Raw genomic sequence first — 18156 nt, 5'->3', positions numbered from 1 at the left:
AGGAAGCTGCTGCACATCCTCCTGGGCACAAAAGTGCCCAGGGAAGTTTCCCTGGGAGAGTTACCAGGGCCAAAACTACCTCCTCCCCCATACTAAAGAAAATTCAGATATAATTAACAAACCATAAAATTCACCTTTAGCGTACAACTCGGTGGTTCTCCATATAGTCACAGGGGTGTGCAACCACTGCCATAAAGTAAATCCTCAACCTTTTCTATTTTTATCACCCCATAAAGAAACCCCCACCTGCTAGCAGCGAGACCCCCTCCCATCCCTGGCAACCATGAATCTTCTTTCTGTCCCCATGGATTTGCCTCTTCTGGGCAGTTCATTTGAACAGCATCATACAAGACTTGTCCTTCTCTGACTGGCCTCTTCACTTAGCACGCAGCACCCACTATACGGCTTTACCACACCTCGTCTCTGTTTTCAGTTCTCTTAGGCACCCACCTGGAGCGGAAATGCTGGGGCAGATGGGGCAGTGAGGAAGGGCCCAGCTCTCCCCACAGCGGCTGTGCCAGTCTACATTCCCCACAGCAGCAGATGGGGGTGCTGAGCACCCCATCTCCTCACCAGCGCCTGTTACTGTCTGCCTGTTAGATCACAGCCATTCTAGCAGGTGTGATGTCTCGTCTCAGTTTTTTAAAAACTGTACAGGTTTCCAGATTTATCTTACACTTCAGCAGAAGTTCACATTAGTTAAATAATTTAAAAAGCTAGTGCAATATGACAATTATCAAAGGTTTAAAAATATGGTATGTTAACAGAATAAATTTCTTTGAAAAAAGTCCGTGGAACTACACTATACTACACAGTGAACCCTAAGTTAAACTATGGACTTCATAATTAATAGTACAATTACTAAGATGTGCTCTCACCAGCTGTAAGAAGTGCTCTACAGCAATGCAAGGTGCTGGTGGTGGCTGGTAGAGGGGAATCCTGTGTTTCATGCGTGATTGTTCTGTAAACCCACAACTTCTCTAAAAAGAGAAAAAACAAAACAGAAAGCAAATTACATTGTCAAGAGAAAATATAATAGAAAAAAAAACAGGAATAAAAAACCTCTCTGAAATTCAATGTTGAAACAGAATCAAATCACACACACACACACACAAAAATCCAGAAGCAACCCAACAGTAAGGATTCAGTATGTGAAATGTTATTCAAATGAACGACACTGGAGGTTTTTCTACCACCTACAGTGATTAAAAAGAAAAGAAATTTATCTGAGATTTCCAAGCTAAATGTGGAAAGTGGTGCCTGTTTTCTACTTGCAGCTCATAGTAGTAAAACACAAGAGGAAAGGGATATGCTGAGAACTGAACTCCTGGACACAAAAAGACTAGAAATTCATGGTCTGGAAAATTCTGAGTTTCCTGAAAGCAAGTCCCCAGAGACTAGCACTCCAATGTGAGGGTTTAACTGAGCACAGACCCACTCAGCCACTTCAGGGCACGCCAGGATTACAAGTACATTTATCCTGGAAGGATCTACGGAAAGTTCCACTGCGGAATTGTTTGGAAACCTGTGTGCAACACGCAAAACCAATTCTTTCATGAGATCTGCATGAATGGAACCGCTGTCAGCCTGGACTAAAAGGGACAGACCGAAGGAAAAATGCTCAACATCAGTAGCCATTAGGTAAATGCAAATCAAAACCAAAATTAGATACCATTTCACATTCACTGGAAAGAAAAATTACATTTGTTGCAGAGGATGTAGAAAAACAGGAATACTCCTTCATTGCTACTGGGAATGAAAAGTGGAGTAAGGGCTATGGAATACAGTATGGCATTCCTCAAAATGTTAAGTACAGAATTACCTCATGACCTGGCAATCTCACTTCTACATCCATACCTAAAAGATATGAAAGCAGAGACCAGAACAGATACTTCAACACTGATATTCACTGTGGCATTATTCACAAATGTCAACAAATGGAGGCCCTCCAATGGTCTATCAACCACTGAATAGATAAAATTTGGTATATATACATAATGGAATATGATTTAGTCAAAAAAGGAATGACATTCTAATACACGTGAAAATGTGGACTGACTTTGAAGACATCATGTTGAATGAAATTAGTCTGACACCAAAGAACATATTTTATGATCTCACTGATGTGCTAGATAATGGTTGAAATAAATAGAATAACAAACTAAAAAAGTCAGAATCTAGATGGGTTGCAAGGGATGGGCTGGGTATAAGGAATACCCAGATAATGTTTAAAATTTACAGTTTCTATTTGGGATGATGGAAATTATTTGGTAAAAGATGCTGCTGATGGTAGCACATTACTGTGAATGTAATGTACAGCACTTAATTATATATTTGAACGTACGAAGGGTGAAATGTGGGTCATACATATGGTACCAGAAGAAAAATAAATCTATAGTGCTACACAACACAAACAGTGAACCCTAAATTAAATCATGGGCTACAGTTAGTTTCATCAGTTGTAACAAAGTGTACTTTCATCAGTTGTAACAAATGTACCACACCAATGCATGAACCTGATTAACTGATCTTAAGGTGGTTACATAAGCGAATACTCTTTTATTTTATTTTATGAAAATAAAATAAAATAAAAGAGCTCAAAGTAGAATGGCAAACGTGCCCTAGGGCTCATACATATATTTGTCAAAATATATACATTTAAGTCTGTGCATTTTACAACATGCAATTGTTTTTTGAAAGATTAGTAAAACCCAAACCCAAAACTACCTGAGGTCTGAATATACCTGGCAGAGCTCAATTACTCATTGCTGATGAAACGAGATGAATGACCACATTTCAGTAAACGCACTTCAACAAAACCCTGAGAGAAGAATGCATGGCCCACTAAGCAAATGGTCAAAAGAAATGGACTGCTTGTTTACACAAGGCCATAAGTCAGCTCCAAATCATTCCCTGGCCTGGCTAGCAATTAAGGAAAAAGAAAACAAAACAGCTTCAAAGCACCACTGCACCAACAAAAAGACTTACACAGTTAAGTTCTGGAGACTGCCGCAGGGGCTAAACATGTGGGGTCTGGGTGACAGCAGGCATGGTAAGAGCCGAGACCGTTGCCTGCTGCTTAGCTTGGGACTGTATCCCAGAAAGAGACCCCAAAGGAAGGAGAATCAGGCTCACACACCCAAGTTAGAGGGAAGGAGAACCAGGACGAGGGGTCCCCACACCCCAGCTAGAGCAATCCCGCCTACTCTAGGCAGAGGCAGCCTGCAAGGGGTCTGTCAGCCAGGAGCAGCCCTGGAAGGGCCCTGCCAGCGGGAGACCAGGCTGACTCTGCCCACACCCACCCCAGTCTGCGGCTCCCTCCACACCACTCACACCTGTGTAATGAGCTATGGCGGCAGATGTCATTAGCATCTTCCCTGCTTTGACGGAGAGTCAGGAGGAGGAAGAGGGGAAGATTAAAAAGGTGAAAAGAAGAAGCAAAAGGATTCATTGGTGCCCCAGGGCAGCCAAGTAAGAATCCCTTGAAGCTCTAGTAGTTTACAGTTTGCTCCAAAGTGAGTTCTTTAGCTTCTCTCCCAGGTAAGCATTATCTCTCTTTTACAGGTGTGGGAACAAGTAACTCCTCCACAAGTGCCTCCCCAGATGAGCCTGACCCCACGCACTCAGGTCCCAGCCAGCCAGCTTCTCTCCCAGGTAAGCATTATCTCTCTTTTACAGGTGTGGGAACAAGTAACTCCTCCACAAGTGCCTCCCCAGATGAGCCTGACCCCACGCACTCAGGTCCCAGCCAGCCAGACCACTGGCCCGAAACCTGCTGGCTCCTCCCAGAAACCTGGATTCCCAGGTCTCTTCGAAGCCGGCCCTCCCAGCTCTGGGGCCTGGATCCGGATGGGTCATGCTCACTGAGCGCCTCTCAGCTCTGCCTGGAGCCAGGTCCTACTGGCCCTGGGCTTCATCTCATTTCCTCCTGACACGTGGCCCCCTTCGTCCCCAGATGCTCCGCTGACGAAAGCAGCACTGCTGGGCGCAGGAGCAGGCCTTCTGCCAGGCGACAGGGTGGCCATCTGTGCATCTCAATGCCTGGTTTCTGGACACAAGTGGGAGATGGAGTCCCTTCCTAGGACCCACTGAGAAAAAGGAAAGCACAATTTCCACACTCGGCCCTCAGAGACGTTCACAGCAGCTGTGTGCCTGCTGACCAGAAGTGGGCAACCCAGACACCCAGTGACAGGTAAAGGACAGCCATGGCACACTGACACAAAAGCAGGGAAAAGTGGCCACTGATACATACAGCCTTGAAGACTCAAAACATTATACTGTGCAGTGAGGCAGAAAGCAGACGAGCAGTGCTTCTAGCTGGGGGATGGTCTGAGAAAGGGCAGGAAGGCACGTCAAGGAAACAGCAGCACTGTCCCTACACGACCCAGGCATACACAACTATGCATGTCACTGTATGTCAGTTATACCTCAACCTTTAAAACACGAGAGCTGGTTAAAAAGCAGAATTATGTGGGCAGCAATCAGAGTTGCTCAGAAAATTCTGTTCCTTGAGTTCGGAGGCTGCCCTAACGACCGCAACTGGAAAGAGGCTCTGCAGGCTCTCCTCTGCCTCAGCGCATCACCCCACCCACAGGGGAGCAGCTGCGGGATCTCCCGAAGCCAGCAGGGGCAGCTCCCCAGAAGTCTCTGGGGAAGGCAAGGCCTACAGAGGGGATGGAGAGCAACGAAGCAGGGCCATGTACCCACCCCAAGCTCCTGTCAAGAAGAAGAGAGCCTTTTGGAGAGGTGGACCCAGCTCTGTGACATCTCAAGCTGCCACGGGGGCCCAGCAGGAGATGCCGCTAGGAAGCAGAAGGTGAGATACACTGTGACACCTCCAGCCAGGCTCTGCTAAGAAAGAACAGGGGCTGCCCTGCTCACCTGCTATGTGTGTCCACATCCAGGAGTCTGGACACTTCTAAAGCCCTGCACCAGACTTCCTGGGAATGCAAGGTCTCAACTCCATTCCCCACGGCCAGGCCCTGAGTGGACAGAGCTCTGGGACAAGGCTTAGTGGGGGCAGTGGGGCCAGCAGGGAGGCCCACGCCCACAGGAGGAGAAGCCCACTGCCGGCCCAGGGCGGTGCTGGACAGGGCCTTTCATCTTCCTTGCCTCCTTCTACCTACAGAGAGCAAGGCTGAGGGGAGGGCCTGGCCACTCAGCTGGTACGGGCGTGGACAGCCAACTCACCAGGGCAGTGTTGGGCCAGGAAAGGTGGTCAGACCTGTCCTGGGGGAACCCAGAAGGTTCTAAGGTACCCCCAAAATCCAGCCAGCCTGCTAGGTGGGATGAAGGCACAGAGAGGCTACCACCAGGCCTGGCCACTGATAAGCGCTCGGTAAGCATCTGTGGGTGGGAAGAATGAGGGCGCACTGGAGGACGGCAGGGAGAAAACGGAGTGCCTGCTGGGAGGTGACTGCAGCCATCCAGGAGACAAAGGCACCCAGATGCCCAGAGTGAGTGGATGGAGACATCACATCTGATGAATGGGCTGGGGGGGGGGGGGGGGTGAGCAGGCCTTGCGGGTTCCTTTGGTGCAGCTCCTCTTTTATGCCCACCCCACCCCTAACCAGCGCAGGCAGGAACTGCCCCCAGGGCTAACCCCTCCACTTGGGTCTTCGAGGGGCCCCTGTCTCCCCCCGCTCACTCACGTCTCCCCAGGGAGACCCCAAGGAGTGTCTGGGTCCCTTGAGGTCCCAGAAAAGAGGGCGGCACCCCGATCAGCCTGGGACAGACACACACAGAGGCAACCCCCCCGCAACACATCGGCAGGTCAACTGAAATGCCAAAGCCCCAACCCGGGGCAGGCCAGGCTGTCACTGAGGGCCCAAGGTGTCATCAGAGAGTTAAATGTAAAGTGGCATGCACGTAGCTACTAATCCTCTCAGCCTTGGGAGGCTGGATCTCACCCAGTTCCTCCCCTTACACAGAGGCTTCGATTCCCCAAGGGCTAAATTACAAATGCAGGATCAGTGGTTCTCAGACTGGTCTGCCCACTGACTCTTTCAGGAAGCTTAAGAAACTCCTGACTCCTGCATCCCACCCCTGAAATTCAATTGGTCTGGGGTGTGACTTGGGTTTGGGAATTTTTGCAAGATCCCAGGTGATTATGCAGGCTAACAGGCTGGGTGGCTTCCCACACTTCCCTTAAAGCCTAGATCACCTAAGAAATCTGAGATATACCTGCTCTCAATCCACTCCCCTCCATGGACCCTTGTGGATACTGCAGGACAGATTTCACTGGACCATCCTCTCGGCCAGCTCACCCATCCACACCCCATGGGAGGCACTCAGGAGGAGCCCCCACCCCAACTCCCTCCTCTCTTTGTAAAAAGGGCTTTACGCAGCAGGCCCTGTGTCTGGAGACAGGAAAAGTTTGGCCACTACCTTCAGAGGGAGACAGCTTTGCAAAGCCAGGCTCAGGGAGGTCAGGTAATGCACCCAAGTGGCACTACAGGGCTTGTCATTCCAAATTCATCCTTCCTTCCTTGCAGCAAGGGGGTGCCCAGTGAAGGGTGCATCCAGGGAGGGGCAGGAGATGGAGGGGTGCTGGGGCCCCAGGAGACTCAACAGTCTCGTCTGGAAGGCAAGAGGGAGCCCTGGGAAAGCTGCACAAGTCCACGTAACAGAGGGTGTGACCCAAGGCCTTCTGGGCTTCTTGAGGAAGGTTGAAGTGGGGAGTGGAGGGCGTGGATGCAAGCAGCACAGCTCCCACCCCAGCTCTCTCTGTGCCCTGCCTGGGCATCAGGAGCCCTGTGGGAAGGCCCAGGCCCCACCAGCCTCCAGGGGAGGCAGAATGTGAAGGTCCCACAACAGAGGCGGGGCAGACCCACTGTGCCAGCTGGCCAGGCTCTTCCAGCCCCCTGGCTCCCTGGAGCCATGGGGTCACGGGAGCGCTACAGGAGCGGTCCAGAGCCATAAGGAAGGAATGTGGGGTGGTCTGCAGACATCCACCCTGGCCCCAGCCATCACCAGCATGCTTCCGTTGGTGAGGCTGGACCACTGTCAACTACCCTGGGCAGTGTCCCAAACCCTAAGCTGCTTTTAGAGAACAGAGAATTCATCCCTGGCAGGCGGGATTTAACCAGAATTGAGTGCCATTTAGGAAAGATTACCCCTAATTGCTCTAGTGTTGGGAGACAGCCTCCTGGCCAGCTGAGCCCTGGGGCTGGCGGAGGTCCCCAGAGACCCTGGCTCCTGCACCTGGGGACACAGGCCAGCTGGGGGCAGTCCTCATCTCCATAGCAGTTGGGCTCCTGTCCTCACTGCCCTGAACAGACTTTATTCACCCACATCCACTGGGAAGCAGGGGCGGTCCCCCACTGGCATGGGGACTCCATTGGCCGTGGAGGCCCGGGGCAGCTGTCCAGCTCGCATGAGTCCCAGGCAGCTGGCAGGAGCAGTCCGGCCAGGCTGAGCCCCAGACAACAGGAGAGTGGCGGCAGCTACCAGTGTTTTCTTCCACACAGCAACTTCCTCCCTGAGCCGCACCCCAGCACGGCACACTGGGCAAGGATACTTGAACTCAGACCTGTCTTCCTTCAAGGCCAATGTTCCTTCCTTGCTGCCACCTCCTAGGGAGGTACAATGTGCGACGCGCACAGAGCCAAGGAAAGAAAGGCAGTCACCGTACTGTGCACATGCTCATGTGTCCCTAGAAAGTTCCAGAAGGGAGACGAGACCTGTTGGCCACATACACTGCTAAGAGTGAGAAAGAGGGGAGGGGAAAGCCTTTCTGAATGGTCTCCACATTTAATCAAGAACAGGCAGCACACTGACACTAAAAATAAACCCGAATGAGATTACTGCACATCACCCTTGGCCTCAGCCTGGAAAGTGGGTAGGGGGCAAGAGGGTCTAAACAGATAGTATTTCCTCCAGACACTGGGGTGACAGTTTTAGGTGGCACAGGGATAAGCATTTTTGTTTTAATAGTGAGGTACTGCTTTTTATATTTAGTATCAATTTATCACAAATGAGACTATTTTTAAATTAAATAGGGGAAAAATATACTCTTCAAACAAGCTGACGTTTAAAAGTCAGAATAAAGAAAAACATGAACAGGAGCCGGCACATACTGCAGGTGACACAAGGGAAGAAAGAAATGCCATAGGGTCCCCTGCGGCACAGCCACCACAGAGTATGCTCACTGCTTCCAAGGATGTGAGAGTGATGAGAAGACTGACCTGGGAGAAGTGAGGCCCCACCCCTGACCACTGTGTGAGAGGCGAAGCCCACCCCGAACCTGGTCTCCAGTCCCTGCTCCACAGTCATCGCACCTGGGGCTCCTGCCTGGACCTGTGAGCTGGGGCAGGTGCCAATGGGATCAGGCCTGCTGGCTCCTTCCTATGCCATAACGTGTCCCTGCACACACGCCGACCAGCTCGTCCAGCAGGGGCAGCCCCTCTGGGGCAGATCAGCCTTTCTCATGTAGGGAGGAGACAAGCCACTCTGAAATCATCCCTGATACTCTGTTTTGGAGGCTAATCCAGGGCCATTTTATAATCCAATCATAACAACCCACTAGTTAAGTAGCATAAACCACATGAAGCTGGGCTGAGCAAGCCACCACCCAGGCTGCAGCTGGTGACAGTGGCCCACATCCAGCCGGGGTAGGCGTTCTGGTCAGCTTGTCCACCGTGGCAAGGGAGAGGAAGAAGCATGCACTCATGCCAGCCAACAGGCTGAGGTCATCTGTGGGGTCCCCAACAAAGGCGAACCCACAGAGACAGTGACAAAGACAAGCATAAGAGCTGTCATAGAAAAGTGTGGAAGGGGGTGGCATCTGGGACCCAGCTTGCCCACCATGGGACTTCGGGCAAGGCCCTTTCCCTCCATGAGCCTTGCTCCCTCACCCAAGCCCTGAAAATAGAAAGGCACATGAAATTTCAGCTAGTGTGGGCCAGGGAGAACAGCATTCCAGACGGAGAGACCGTGAGAGACAGCCCCATGACAATCCCAAGAACGGGGAAAAAAAGGTGTGGCTGGCAGGTGGTTGTGCGGGGGAGGCCCAGCTGTGGTTCAAGGCTAAATAAGACATGAGGCAGGAGTCAGAGTGGTGAGAAATCCCAAATACAGCCAGCCCTGGACTTGAAAGCACCCTCTGGAACCACAACCCATGAGTGGGATCCTGTAACAGTCCCAAAGCCAGCAAAAGAGGAAGCTAGTTCTGGGGAAAAAAGGTAGAGCCCGGCCTTAGGAACCAGGACCGGGCAAGAAGACTGTGGAGCCAGATCAGGGACACCTAACAGGCAGGAAAGGGCTCTGGAAGGCCGGCAGCATCAGCAGGTACTAAGGAAGACTCTCACCAGGCAATGGGAGAGTCTTCTGGAACGCACAGTAGCGACAAGTCACACTGTGGAAGGGACATAACCAGCCAGCCCCTAGCCTAGCAACTACACCACCTCCAGTAAGCCCCACCACAGTCTTCCAGAAACAACCACTGGACAGGAGGCATCTCGGTGAATCCCCACAGAAACCCTGCTCCCAGACTGAGTAAGTGGAGCGCAGGAAATCTTTAGGGTGGTGAAACCATTCTCCCTGACACTGCAGTAGTAAATACAAGACACTACACATTTGTCATAACCCACAGAGTCCCACAGCACAAAGAGTGAACCTTCATATATGCAAATGTTTAAACAGCCATGCTGAGAGCATCCCAGGAAGGAGCGCAGGTTGTGGGGAGAGAACCTACCTGTATGATGAACCCATGAAGAGGCTCAGGAAGGGGTGGAAGTGGGAAGGGCTCACCCAGGTAACCTTGGAAATGAGTGGGATCTGGAAGCCAAAGGCAAAGGGACCACACTCCTGCTGATGAAGCTGTTCCCACGCATGCAAATGGTTCCCTCTGCTGCCCTGGAACTGTGCGATCACGTAGCTGCACAGAGGACGCTGGGAGCCAGGTCCCTCACTGCTGGGGTGGAAGGTCACACAAGGCAGTGAAAACGAGTGAGGGGTGAGGGGTTAGAGATGGAGACATCCAGATGGCCTCCTGCTTAGCTGAATACAGACACGGATGGCCGCACACAGAAGTACACACAGACGTGTGTGCACACAGGGTCAGAAGCCACACAGGGCTGCGCCTCCGTCGGCTGAAACGGCCAGGAGCAACGACACCCAACAGCAAGGCGCCAGGTCTGGGTTCCTAAGATCACTCCCCAGTGACAAGAGCCAGAGCTCCTGATTCTAGGCGGGAGGCTGGGAATATGCAAGCTGAGCCTAAAGCATCTGGTTGTGCCAGAAGTAAGGAAGTATTCCCCAAATAAACAAAAAATCCTCCAATGACAGATGATGCGGGTGTCAGGTGGGGGCACAGGAGCCAGCTAAAAGAGCCCCCAATTTCAACTACAACAATATGAGAAAGAAAATAAGCAAAGCAGCACTGGATTACAACCCAAAGCATAATATATATATAAATATCCCTGAGCTGGTACTGACAGAAATAAATGGTTGAATAAATAAATGAGGGAGAAGAGACAACTCTCCCATGCAGGGAAAACTCCAAATGATTTAAGGACACTCTGCCCTCGAGAAGGGGAGCGTAACTCTCCACTCCAAGGCATGGTATGGGGAGGAAAAGGAGAAACTTCAGTGGCACACCTGTCACACCACCTCAGCCAGGTGCCCAGAGTTAGCACAGCAGCAGACAATCATGCTGATGGCATGCAGCTCTGATATGACCTGAAAGGAAACCTGACCTCTGGGCGCACCCCCCCCCCAGACCCCCATCTAATCATGAGAAAAACACCAGGAAATCCCAGCTGAAGGACACTCTACAACTTGTACAAAAGACAAAACTAGGAAATCAGGGCCCACAGAGAGGAAAGGCCCTGTTCAGGATCACACGGCAAGTCATGCCAAGGGCCACCGAGTTAGCTGCTCTGCTCCCCTGTCTGGCGAGTGATGTGGGCAAGTTAATCCTGATTCTGCACCTCGGTTGTCCCCACCTGCAGTTCCTCCCACCTTAGTACCTGCCTGACACTGAGAATGCACACTACAGGTGGGCACAGAGCAGACACCAGTAAAGGCTGGTTTAACACATCACATGAGCGAGGGACGAGTGATGATAATGTGGCCAATGTGAGAACCAAGCGACTCTCTCTTAACCAAGTGAAAAAGGGACCCCAGCCAATCTTTAAAAAAAGAAAAGTAAAGACAAGATAAGCACGGAGTGCCTGGTGGGGCAGATACACTGAGAACCCCTCCTGCCCGTCTCTCAGCACAGGGGCTGCAACCACGGCAGGGACCCAGAGGGTAGCCTGGGGCCCGGGTCTCCAGCCAGGAGGGCAGGGTGGCAGGGACATTCCTCAAGGAACTGGGAGAGGCAGCTCACGGGCCCGGAGCCCTCAGCCACACGTAAGGTGTGGACTGGCTCGGATTCCAGCGCGAACAAAGCAACTGCAAATAGACATATCTGAGATAAAACTGGGAATATCGGGACACTGACCTTATCAGATGATATTACAGAATTATTGCTATTTTAGGCATAAAAATTCTATTGCAGTTAAGCTTTATAAGAAGGAATCCTTATTTCTCAGCCACACACATGGATATATGTACAGAAATCGATGAATCAGGATGAAGTGACGATGTACTGTGGAACTACAGGGTGACAACCTGTCACATGATGCATTACAGTAACGTTAAAGCCGCTGAGGCTGGGGGATGAGGACATATGGGTTCACTGTATCAGTCTTTCCATTTTTGGTTATGTTTAAAACTCCCAAAAATAAGATGCTTTTTGAAATTGTAAAGCCCTTTAGGAAGAGAACCATGAAAAAGAAACTATCTATAAAAAGGATAACCAAGCCCATAAAATGGAAACTGTGACAATTATTTCACCTAACAATATAATGGTCAAGAACGGGAAGTGCATCAACAGCCCCTCTGGACCACCACAGAAATCTTCCATGTCTTTACCCACCTTAAACTTGCTTTTCTACAACTCAGTGGGAACTACCAAACGCTCTACCCTCTTTTAAAAATTGATACAGATGCACGAAGCACTTGGTGGTCTCTGGTGCATCTCACACACTTGGACTCAAAGGAGAGCCACGTAAGCAGAAATCCAAGCTGTCATCCATGCCTGTCTGGAGGGTGTGGCCGACACTCATGCGGGAAGGGAGTGCTCACCTGTGCTCTGAGGATTTTAAGCATGTAAGTTCTGGAAAGGAAGCCACTTTTCATCTTCCCCGGGCCCGTCCCACCCAGCCTGTGCCAGCTCCACCCTGTGCCATCACGGGTCACACTGCTGAGCATGGCCAAGCAGTGCCTGCCTGACCCCGCTGCCCCCACTCATGGCCCAACTCCCCCAGCGGGGAGCTGAAGGTGAACAGCAAAGAACCTGGCTGAGGACAGCAGGGCCTGGCTCCAAGGATGACCGGCTAGGTGCCCTTATCCTCTGCGCAGCCACCCTCTGATGTGGTACTATGATTAACCCCATCTGACAAGGGGGCAAAACAAACACCCAGAGGCAGAGTGGCGTATCCAGGGCCATTCAGCTCCTGAGGGGCCTTCTGCTCGCCTGCTCCCCACAGCCCACCCTCTGGCCCTGCCCAGGCAGTACCTCAGCTGGCTCCATCAAGCTCTCCTCCAAGGGCCCCAGGCCTGCAGTGGAGCACCACAGCAGGGCTGGCTTTTAACTGGTTTTTGGCTACGTTTTCCTCAGGCTCCTACCTGCTAAGCCTCAACACATGCCTGGCACGCCTCAAAGACAGGCCAGCTCTGTCTCAGCATGTGTCAGCCTTGCATCCAGTAGAGAGTGGCCAGGGCCATGTCATGTCAACAGAGCTGCCTGGAACACACTATCCACACCATTCAATGACCACTTGAAGTGTGCAGATGCCTGCACACAGCTCTGCAGGAGGAAACAGTGCCAGGGCTTGACTTGGGGTTTCAAACGTTTTCCCAAGTAGACGGGCCCTTAGAGACTCCATCTCATCCTCCCCCCGCCCCACACACACTTGGTAGGAGAGAAGGGCTGGTGTGAGGCCTGCAGAGTGAGTGGGGTGTGGCAAGGGTGTCAGCTCCAAGTGGAGGCCAGGAAGGCCCAGATAACTGAGGACATGTGGAAGGGCACAAAGCCTTGCTCCAGCACCCTCATCCAGAGCCCCCCCAGTCCCTGGCAGACCCCCTTCCGTGCAGTAACCCTTTCTGCAGCTCAACACCCTCCCCCTGCCCGACGTCATCACATATGAGATTAAACCGATGCTACACAAAGGACCTGGACTGGGAATCTGGTGCCCGAGGACCCTCTCCCACAGTGATGTGAGCTGTCAGACCTTCGCGGGTCACACCCACTCCCACCCCAATGCCCCATCTCCTGGGGGGCGGGAGGCCTGGTCTGCTAAGCCTGGCAGGTGCAAAAGTCACGGAGAGAGGAAGGGACGGAGGGAGGGGACAGCTCCTACCACCGCCAGCCCCGCCCCACCAGGCTGCCCCCATGGCCAGGACAAGCCCTTTGTGCTGTTGCTGAACCTGACCCATGTCCAGAGGTTGTGCCACAAGAACTGGAAAGTCTAACACAGGGGCTCCCTGAGGCTCGGCTGGCCTCCCAGGACGTGGAGGCAGCACAGACCCTGGAGACGGGCACTCAGTGCGTGCAGAGGCAGCAAAGTGGAGAGGAGGGGGTGAGGATCCATCCATGTTGGCTCTAGTTCAGCAGAGGCGAAGGAAGAAGGGAGGCTAAGAAATCCAAAGGTAGGCCCAAGCCAGCCTGTGGGGGCCCTGGGCATCAAGCTGGGAAGCTGGGAGACGGCCACAGGGAGCCACCGAAGACTGAGCAAGGGACAAAGGGCAGCAGCAGTGCTGACTGGAACGGAAAGGGGCTGCAGGCGCAGCAGTGAGGCCGGGGCAAAGAGCGAGACCACTGAGCTAGCATAAGACATTACTAAGCCCTCACTAAGGGTCCAAGCGTGCCCAGCCCTTGACAGGCCATCCTTCACCTAACTCTACCTGCAGTCTCCTGTGGGAGGTACCACCTCATCCCCCCTCACAAAGAAGGAAACTGGCGCCCCAAAAGGTCAGCCACCTCCCACGGTGACACAGTAAAAGCCAGTGAGGGGACTGAGACCCAAACTCTCAGGGATGAGGCTGGACCAGACATCTGCATCATTAGCAAAATGAGCCCGTGGGCACAGGCTCCTCACTGGCCAGTCAATGCCCATGCTGGCAAGGTGATACCTCTGAGGACAGGCTAACCCCCCACCAAAGAGACCAGACTGTGGGACTGGACCATGGCCTCCCACTCATCCGCCACAGGGCCCTCTTCAGCTCTGCACATAACACCAATACCCTGAGACCAGCCAGCCAACTTCTCTTCCTCAAAAACTGGATTATTTGCAAATGCTGGCCAGAGTAGAAGCAATTCCACTGGAGAATAATCTGTTAATAACCAAACCCCAACTTTAACTCCAGATATAATTTTAAAAAAAATTAAGATGGTTCACCTCTCTCCAGGGAGAAAAAATAAAAGGTCCTAACAAAAATGGCCCTTAAATCTTGACTCTCAAAGTGAGAGTTGGGATTTTCAACTATAGCACTGGCCAAAATTAAATGAGCTGGCACTACCAGGTGTTGGCACAGGAACGAGCAAGATGGCCCTTGTACACTGTCGAGGGTGGGTGAACTGGGGCACACTTTCTAGCATCACTCTGAGACTCTGATAGACATCCCCCCAGATGCCAGGAGGGACTTCCAGTGGAAACTTTCTAAGCCCCACCTCACAAAGGCAGAAACTGAAGTTCCGAATGGGGAAGCAACTATCCAACGTCACATGGAGAGTAAGCAGAAAGCCAGGAGGCAGTGCTCAGGCCCAAGCAGGTGGCTGAAGAACACAAACACCTGCGGGAACTCTGGGACACGCTCCTCCTCACTCTGCTAAGGCCCTACCCTCCAGACACACGCCCCCAAATTAAGCCAAAATTCTTGTGTTGTGCCAAAATGTTTGTGTTTACAATATGAAAGAGCTGACAACAACGGAAATGCCAGAAGTGGGAACTAGTTCAGTCAACGAGAGCAGACGCTTATCGGGGACAGTGGACACGAGCACTTGGAGGCACGAAGGAGACACGTTTGTGGTGCCTGGGAGGGGCTCGACCACGCACCCCAGGGAAGGGCAGTCTGGCTCGGAACCACCACTGGGCCTGCTCGCTGGGCATGTAGAGGGAAGACATGAGGCCCCAGGGAGAGCTTTCTAGCAGCTGTCTGCAGGGAGAAGGGGGAGTCCCATCACTGGAAGACCACAAGTGGGGCCTCAGCCGTGTGCTCGCAGCCCCCAGCCCCCTCCGTGGCAGCTCTGACCCCACCCTGCACTCCAACTGTTAGGGTTTCTCTTCCTCTGTACGGCACTCGTGCAGGAGGGACCACACCAGACGTTCCAGCCAGGCTGGCTCGAAGGCGGCGCCAACGCCCCGGAGACAGATGACCAAGAGCCGCCGGGCGGACAGCCAGTGTGGCAAAGCTGAAAGGGAGGGAGGAGTGGGAGGAGCCCTGCTCCCAGTCTGCCCCTCAGTCAGTCACTCACCAGTGCTAACTAGTACCCATGCAGCCACGCAGTGTTCTACGTGCTTTTTTGGATTAACATGTTTACTCCTCTCCGCAGCTGTAGAGATCCTACTGGAGAGCGAAGCAAGAGAGACTCCAAGCCGTCAAGGCAACTGCTCAAGTCCGGCTGGGAGCAGAGGGACTGGGGGGTGGGGGAGTAGTGAGCAGCTGTGGAAGCAGTAAGCACAGTGGGTCCCTGAGACCTGGGAGCCAGCAGCCAAAAGCCCCACTGGACAAGGGAGAGTAGTCCAGCGCGAAGAGAGCAAGGAGCACATACTGTCAGAGACACCGACAGGTCACAGAAACACCCCACTCCACATCTGATACCCTGCCAGACTTTTCCAAACATACAATCCTCACAGAACCCTTTCTGGCTGGGCAATGTTGCACCCCTAGTTTGCAGAGACAGAAATCAAGTCTTAGGGAGTGCCCTGCCCACAGCCACATCACTAGCCAGGGAGGGGCAGGGTCCGGGTCCAAACCAGCACATCTATCCAGAAAGCAACCCTGCTTTAGGGTTTAAGATTGAGAGGGGTGGGGGATGGGACAGAAACTTGTATTTAAATCACCCCAGGAGAATTACTGCCTAACTACTGCAAGCAACAGATTGCCTAGTTCAACTCAGATACCTTTCCTAGAAGCCCCTAACAGCTCCCTCTTTATGAAAAAACCTGAGGCAGCTTAGGAAGCTAATCTCCTAATGCCCAAAGTCAAAATTCAACAGGAAACAGCCCCACAAAAGCACCCACAGACCTGCTAGCACATTTGCTGAGGCCTTCTGGGCGACACAATAAGGAAGGGCTTTAGGAGGGGGGGCTAAGGACAGGAAGTGAGCGATAGAGGCAATACATTCCAGCTGGTGGGAGAAGCAATCACAGCACTGAAGAGAGAGCACCTGGTTAGAGAGCTGGGCTTGGGGAGGGGACACTGGACAGTCCCCAGCCAGCCGCAGCAGCCATGTGCAAAACCAAGTCACTGACTTCCTAAGGTCTCTGTCCAGGGCCTTTCCTGGACTCAGAGCCAGCAAGACGCTGAAACCATGCTAAAAGAGAAGGAAAGTGATTTGTCTAGCGGCCACACAGACCCAGGCCTAGCCTTTCCCCGCTGGTCAAAGCACTGCAGAGGCTATTACCCCCACCTTATAAAACCGCCACCAGAGACCCTGCCACCCAGATAAAGGCAGGCTGCCTTTGCTCGCGGAGGTCAAGATCTGATCCCACATGTCCCGTCTATGATGCCGTAGGACCCGCCTGCCCGGCTTGCAGGAAGCCACTGGGCTGGCATTCTCCCGCGAGTGGGCCAGCTGCAGGCAAGGGGAGCCCAGCCGGTGCCCCCCTCCCCCCGGTCACTCGGGGACTGGTCCTGCCATTCCTCACGGTCTTGGGAGCGGGTGGCTGGGAGGGGCCGGGATAGGAGGGGAAGCGCCCGGAAGCGGGATCCCCAGGGTCCAGCAGCGGTCCTCGCCGCCCCAATCGCAGGGGCGAGGGAGGGGCGAGGTTCTTCCACTATCAGGGCCCCTCTTCCATCTCCCGGTGCCAAAGGAAGGGTGACCTTGGGCGGCGGCCACCTCCCTCTCGGCCCCACGGAAGCCGGCCTGGCTGAGTCCCGGGCTCCCCCGCGCCAGCCAGGCTCGCGGGTCGGGTCAGAGGCAGGGGTCCGAGCCGGGCGGGGCCCGCGGGCGGGCGTGGCGGCGGCCGGCCCGGGGGCGGCGGGGCGCTCACCTCTTTGAGCTGCTCCATCTCGCCGCGGATGGCCTCGTAGTCCACCTCGAGCTCCTCGAACTGCAGCTTGAGCTGGTGCTTCTCCTCGAGCACCGCCAGCCCGTACTCGGCCGCCTGAATCTTCTCGCGCGTGGTCTCGGCCAGCTCGTGGGAGAGCCGCTTCACCTCGGCGCGCAGCCATTCGGGCTGCGCCTCCATGACCAGCCGCGCGTACTCCTCCTCCTCCGAGGGCGCCGACATGGCGGGGGCTCCGGCAGGCCAGGGGCCGCGCTCGCGCCGCGCTCACCAGCCGCCGCCGCCGCCGCCCATCCCCGACGGCCGCCCCGGGCCGCGGTCGCTCCGCCGTCCTGCTCGCCGCCGCCGCCGCCCGGGGGATGATGGGGGCTGGAGTCCCGCCGCGCGCCGACTACTCGCCCCGGCGTGCCCCGCGCTGCCCCGCCACGCCCCCTCCCGCCGCCACGATTGGTCCGCGCCGTCGACGTCACAGCGGCGCAGACGCCGGCGCGCCCCGCGGCCGCCCGGGCCTTCCGGTCCTCGCGGGCACGGCGGCCGGGGCCCTCGAACGTTGCCCGGTGCGGTTGTCGGGACCCTCCGTGGCGGAGGGCGGCCCGGAGGCCATGCCAGCGGGCGGAGGGGCCCCGGCCGAGGCGCCCGCACAGCGGCTGTACACCCTCGGGCGAGTGGCCCAGCCGCTCTGAGCTTTCCCGTCGGGTCCTGGAGGTTCTGGTGGAGGAGAGTTACCGGCTCTGGGGTTTTTAAGGAATTGTGGGGAGCGCCTGGAGCCCTCTCGGAGGAAACCTCCGCCCGCGCGGGGACGGTCGGCGCGGCGCGCGGTTTCTGGAGGTCCGACACCGGCCCCAGCCGCGCGGCGGAAAGGAGAAGCGCCCCACTG

At 54.1% G+C, this 18156-nt stretch overlaps 1 protein-coding gene across 5 annotated transcripts in view; it reads right to left on the bottom strand.

Moving 5' to 3' along the window:
• BICD2 (BICD cargo adaptor 2) overlaps positions 1–17521 on the bottom strand; it is a 68786-nt gene extending 51265 nt beyond the window's left edge. For 4 of the 5 annotated variants that reach the window (XR_013166876.1, XM_077138701.1, XM_077138700.1 and 1 more), the window contains exons 1-2: positions 17265–17521; positions 879–980 (exon numbers count right to left, since the gene is read on the bottom strand). Coding sequence is in view for 4 of the 5 variants with exons in the window: in XM_077138701.1 (XP_076994816.1) it covers positions 879–980; positions 17265–17504 (342 nt within the window). In the remaining variant the exon portion in view is untranslated. The remainder of the gene's footprint in view (positions 1–878; positions 981–17264) is intronic. The other variant, XM_077138710.1, reaches the window with a different exon arrangement.
• Positions 17522–18156: the final 635 nt, after the last annotated feature.

The sequence above is a fragment of the Tamandua tetradactyla genome, chromosome 2 (assembly GCF_023851605.1).
Source record: "Tamandua tetradactyla isolate mTamTet1 chromosome 2, mTamTet1.pri, whole genome shotgun sequence".
In the NCBI taxonomy this organism is placed as follows: Eukaryota; Metazoa; Chordata; class Mammalia; order Pilosa; family Myrmecophagidae; genus Tamandua; species Tamandua tetradactyla.
This window is presented reverse-complemented; position numbering and strand designations above follow the sequence as displayed.